General features: G+C 32.9%; 1 protein-coding gene across 1 annotated transcript; it reads right to left on the bottom strand.

Annotated features, from left to right (window-relative positions):
* Window positions 1-414: 414 nt before the first annotated feature.
* LOC115955494 (WRKY transcription factor 6-like) lies at window positions 415-3,496 on the bottom strand. The gene is made up of 6 exons (XM_031073622.1): window positions 2,991-3,496; window positions 2,799-2,891; window positions 2,536-2,700; window positions 1,959-2,360; window positions 1,468-1,581; window positions 415-1,268 (listed from the first exon to the last, which is right to left on the bottom strand). Exons 1-6 carry the CDS (start codon window positions 3,309-3,311, stop codon window positions 651-653), a joined length of 1,713 nt encoding a protein of 570 aa, XP_030929482.1. The 5' UTR covers window positions 3,312-3,496; the 3' UTR covers window positions 415-650.
* Window positions 3,497-5,748: the final 2,252 nt, after the last annotated feature.

Below are 5,748 nucleotides of genomic sequence, written 5' to 3'. Positions count from 1 at the left end.
ATATCCATTGCTCTCTCTCTCTTTCTCTCTCTCTCTCTCTCTCTCTCTCTCTCATGTATAGTGCTGTGAAGCATGCCTCATATTCTTTGGATTCGATTAGAATATAAAGTACAAGTTGCACAGACGTGTATTAAAATTTCATATCGGATATGTATTAGAGGTTGGTCTAAATTATATAATTGATTATAAAAATCCCTAATTACAACCGAATTAACTAGTCCTTTTGGGTATAGCTGGGTTAGCACCTTTTTTGTGTTTTGACAAATACAAATTAACTGCACATAAGAGATTTACCAAAGACAGTGACATACAGAACTGATTGCTTTTTTAGTTGACATAACATGGGTCCCAACGGTTAGCAAAAATTGAGATTAGAGTTAAAAAAAAACAGTGACATATAGATGAGAATACTTTTGTGGTTGACATAATATGTGTCCTAACATTTAATGAAAACAAAAGAGAAGTGCACAATTTGCTAATAGCTAGAGGAGAACACGGTCTAATATTATTTTTATCCTGAAAAAAAAAAAAAAAAAAGAAGAAGAAATTGAGATAAATTTTTTTGTTTTTTGTTTTTTGTTTTTTCCTTCAACTAATTGAAAGGTTGCAGTGAACTGTTTTATTAAAAAGAAGCTACAGTATATGCTTCATCAATTGTTGTCGTTGTTTCTTGTAGTTGGCTGAGTACTGTTACCACCGTGGTTTGAATGAACGTTACCAATGATAGAGGTAATGGCCGCTACTAGAGCTGCAGTGAAGTTAGGGTCTGCTGTGATGGCAGCTGTTGCTGAGCCAATTGCATCACTCAATGAGGGTGTATGTATCTGATTGCTGGATGCAAAGGGAGGAAGCTCTATTCCTTGAGAGCTATGAAGACCCACATATTTTGATTGGTTTTGAAGGGCTTGACCGAAAACTTGTGGCCCAGACATGAAATGTGGCAAGCTTGGAGAAAACATGTTAAACTGGCCTTGTACTGCCCTCTGGAACTGTGAGACATTATTAGGCTGAGTGAGGTCCAATGTAACAGTAGGAAATGGAGCTGAAGCTGAAAGTGTTGCGAAACTTGGTGAGCTAGAAAGTGCAGTTCTTGCTAGTATGTTTGAATTCATCAGTGCATCTGCACTGGGCATTGATCCTGAGAGTAGCATTGATGCAGCTGCTGATGTATAGGATGCCGTTGCCATGGCAGCCGGAGGGAGTGGATGGTTGTGATTACCTTCGTAAGTGGTAATAAGGATCGACCGGTCTTCTGCACATCTTTGTACCTATTGAAAAACCAAAATTCCATAATTAGTCTAGTGATAATAAAAAAAATCGAGTATGAAACAAAATGATGTTTCAATTTATTTCATTGTTCATATTAAATATTAGTACAAATTTAAAAGCATATTTAGTGACGGGACATTCGTTAAATTTAGGATATAAAATCTTAATTAAGCATAAAAAGAAGGGAAGGAAGCATACTTGTTTGCGAACAGGACAACTAGCTCCCATGGTGCAACGATAATAAGCTCGAGGACATGGATTTCCTTTTGCCATCTTCTGCCCATACTTTCTCCATTGGCATCCGTCATTAATCTGGGGCATAATTAAGATTGATCAAATTAAAAGCTAGTTTCAATTATCATTTAAGCATTTTATAAGTAAAATAACTTTTTGATATATATACTCCAATGGTTTCTAATGTTTTAACTATTTATTGGTATAATTTCCTTTTAAATTCCTTAATAACTATATAAACTCCCAATTACAAACGTAATTGGTGCTAGACTAGCAGCTAAAACTTTTCATTTTTGACTTTTTGGGTGTGTGCACATGTAAGCTATACCTTCTTCATTTTGAGACATTAACTTCCTTGATGTTATCAATTATCAAATTAACAAGAACATGATTGTTAAAATCTTTTTCTGATTGTAAAAATTTTGAACATATGCAAGTTCAACAGTACTGCTTACCGTAGTTCCATCTGATCGTGCTCGAACTGAGACACGTGCTTTTCTGATCATTGACAAGGTTTCTGAGTGTTGATGATCATTATCCCTTGAAGTAGTAAATCTAGGGGCTTTGTTAAGAACCGACCCTGGAATTGCTTGGTCTGGGCTATCCTCTCTCCCAGTTGTTGTAGTACCATTCCGAGAATCACTCTTATCCAGATCCAACTGAATAATCTCACTACTACTACTACAAATCTTTTGTTTTTTATACTCTAACTCAACCTTGTCTTTCATAGGTGATCTAGAACAATCCCGCAATCCACCTTCAGAAGAAGTATGTGATGGCTCATCTTTTTCAACTCGATGCAGATCCATAAACTGTCTTGTTAGGCCTCCTCCATTGCTTTTATCTCCATTAATCACCTAAGCAAATTCATAGAGAATTAATGTACTATTAATTTGATGGTGCTTATCAAATATCTACACCTCTCCCACTTCGTATAGAAGTGAGAGTTTTGTATACTGAATACAACCTTTTTACATCTATACAATAGATATACAAGATGAGCTTTCTTTATTGTAATTTTAGTAAAATTACCTCATCAACTATTCCTGTTTTGGCCTTTCGAGTCTGTTGGTGTTGCATCAGTGTTGCAAAATGAATCTGCAAGGAATTGTAGTTATCTTTCACCTGACTAAGCAAAACTTTTAGGCGTTCATTTTCCACACTCATCCGGTCCAATTCAGCCTGCAGAGCTATCAACTACACCAAGAAAAACCTTCATCTTAATAAATCTGAAAACTAAATAAAACAGAAATAAATTTCAAACCCAGATAATAATTTGTGTCAAAGTTTAATACCTCATTAAAACTTTTCTTGTTACTCGCGTTGTTTGTTCTATCATCCTCATTTGACTTCTCGCTACTAGTATTTGTGGTAAGATTCAAACCAGTCTAAAAAAAACACCCCAAAAATCAATTGTTTAAAAAAAAAAAAAAAGCTAGGGAACACAGAAAAATCAGAAACTTTTTTGCATAAAATTTTTAACTTACTTTAATTCCCAAACTGCGGATCACCATATCTTGTGCACTCTCTTTCTTGATATTAACCCTATGACTTTCCTTAGAACAATTCCTGTCGGCGGGAAAGAAGTCCATTTCATTGACTAGTACTGGTTTCCAATTGGCACTTGCAGGAGAAGGAACATCTTCATCACCACTGTTACGAATTGGGTTGGTAGAGATGTCCATGATATCATTCTTGAACCTACTAGTATGATTGGGTTCTGTATAAGAGTTTAATACAGTTGGCTTGTTGGTAATGAAGAAACTAGTTGAATCAGGATCTATAGTGAGTCCTCCTCCTTTGGCCATTAATAAAAAGGAAGTAGAGAGAGAAGAAAAGAGAAGGTGCGGCCGTTAAGTTTGAAGTCCTTTCTTTTTAACAGGGGCAATGGACTCGGCAACAATAAGGGCTTGGACTAAGACCAAGATGTGTGTGTGTAGAGAGTGATCTTTATAGTTTGAATATTGACACAGATGTGATTATAGTGAGGTAAGATGGTGCGTCAAGTGCCCACGTGGCAGCAGTCCTAGGTGTGTGTGTGTGTGTGTGTGAGAGAGAGAGAGAGAGAGAGAGAGAGAGAGAGAGAGTGAGTGTGTGTGTGTTTGCGTTGAGACTTAGGACTTGAGATCTCAGGCTTGTACAATAAGAGAGGAGACACAATTTATAGACATTCTGCAAGATCACAACAACCTAACCTCAAATTCTTATAAAGGTTTTATTTTTTCTGTGTTGTTGATTATTTATCACCTTTTTTTTTTTTTTTTTTATTGAAGACGACCGACATGTATGTTCAATAATTCAAACATAATTAATCATTATTGTTTTTTCTATTCATAGTATATTTAATCTTCATGAAGAAATAAAAAGTTTTAGACTAGATTAAGTTTTAGATTCTTTATGTTTTCGGACCCATAAATTCTGATTCTTTGTCCATCAACTACATGAAGCATTTATCTCCAAAAAAAAAAAAAAAAAAAAAAACTACATAAAGCATTACAACTTGCAAGATCTTTTCTTTTTCTTTTCTTTTTTTTTGGTTATATAAGTACGTGTGTATATGTATATTGTGGTCTTACAAATTCAAAGTTAAATTTCTCTTAAAAAAAAAAAAAAAAAAATTAAGAAAGCTTCTTTTGGACCTATTATTTTGGATCTCTCTGACGTTTATTCCAACCTCGCCCAGCAAGCTTTTACTCTTCTACGTATAAAAGTCAATTTTTCGGTTAAACGACGAATCATTTTTATGGACTAGATTCTTCATTGTGATGGTACTTGTGTCTAGGGTTATAAAAGAAACCAAATAATTTCCCGTGAATAGCTCGAGTTTGGTTCGTTAAGATATATACTTGCTCGTGTTCGTTAATGAATTAACCAAATTTAATTTGAGCTCAAATTTGAAGCTTTATTAATTAATAAATCAAACCAAAGTCCATTTGATATTTTTAGGAACACACCACCATGCTCTATCGGTGTAATGATCACTTTATAAGTATAAGTGGTTATGAGATATGGAGTCTAGAGGGCAATGGTCAATATTCAAATTTCCAGAAGAGAGTTTTACACATATACACACTAAAATTAGGTTAGAATAAAATTTTTATCTTGTATAAAAATAAAAAACAAAAAAATTGTTAGGTACTTTCTATAATAATGTAGCTTTAAAGGGAGTTTGAATATAGACATTTATATCTCATGGTTTATAAAACTTAATTATTACTATTGAAGTGTGGATGAGTTAATTAGCAAAATTTTAATGTAATTTTTTTAAATATAAAGTTACATAGCTAATGTGCACTAAGAAGGGTAAAATTAAAAAAATAGGGTTTAAAAGTAAAATTTGTATTAAGATAGTTTATTTAATCAACTTGAGAGACCTTGCAAACACTAAGAGTTTTATAACTCTGTAGCATTGACGAATCTCATCTATGAGGGGACTTAGGATTGAAATTTCTCATTTTCTTTTATTGTAATAATTGAGATATGTTATATATATTAAAGAAAAAATTGTGAAAAAATTTGAACTAGTTCTTGTTCTTAAAAACTAGGTTATACTTTAACTCAATATCAATAGTAAATCAACAAACCAAATTTAAACACCTTAGTACCTTTCAACTGGAGTGCTTAACAATTTTACTTGTGTCGAATTGCAGTAGGAGAAGATTCTTGTGTGGCATAAGTCATGTATGACTCCTATTCCTATACCAAGATATTGCCAGAGATATCTGACAATTCAGACATTATCCTATTTATTTTAATATCTAAACGAAGTTGAATTCTTATTTCTCAAACCAAAAAGTCAATTGAAGAGGTTAACTTATTTGCACAACATGTTTTCCTTCAAACTTATGTTTGTCTGTATAATGAATCTTTCAAATCCTTAATTATAGGGCAACAAAGTAGACTAAGAACAGGAATCTATGACTAAGAAATAAGGATCAAGAATTATACTTGTTTAAGTTATTTCAAAACAAAAAAGGTTTTTATTTTTATTTTTTTTATAATTCAATAATTACAATAATGGAGGAATAGAGATTTAAACATTAAATGTTTTCGTTTAAAATATCAAAATTTGCTAATTGATTTACAAGACTCTTAATAATAGGCTGTTTGATTACTCATTTTCAGCATTGAAGTATTAAGTAGTACAAATAAAATTCTTTCTTAATTTAATGAAAACAAATGGTATTTGCCAATAGATCCCATGTATGAGCGGAAATTGTAAAGCAATGGGGTTTGGTATATTTA

Source organism: Quercus lobata, chromosome 8 (assembly GCF_001633185.2).
Source record: "Quercus lobata isolate SW786 chromosome 8, ValleyOak3.0 Primary Assembly, whole genome shotgun sequence".
Taxonomy (NCBI): Eukaryota; Viridiplantae; Streptophyta; class Magnoliopsida; order Fagales; family Fagaceae; genus Quercus; species Quercus lobata.
Note: the sequence above shows the minus strand (reverse complement) of the source record. Positions and strands in the feature narration are given on the sequence as shown.

Coding starts and splice junctions, on each gene's coding strand:
- LOC115955494 (XM_031073622.1), bottom strand. CDS start 3,311: ATGGCCAAAGGAGGAGGACTCACTATAGATCCTGATTCAACTAGTTTC. Junction 2,701..2,798: donor ACAAGAAAAGTTTTAATGAG/GTATTAAACTTT, acceptor TTCTTGGTGTAG/TTGATAGCTCTGCAGGCTGA. Junction 1,269..1,467: donor GTTGTCCTGTTCGCAAACAA/GTATGCTTCCTT, acceptor GTTTTTCAATAG/GTACAAAGATGTGCAGAAGA.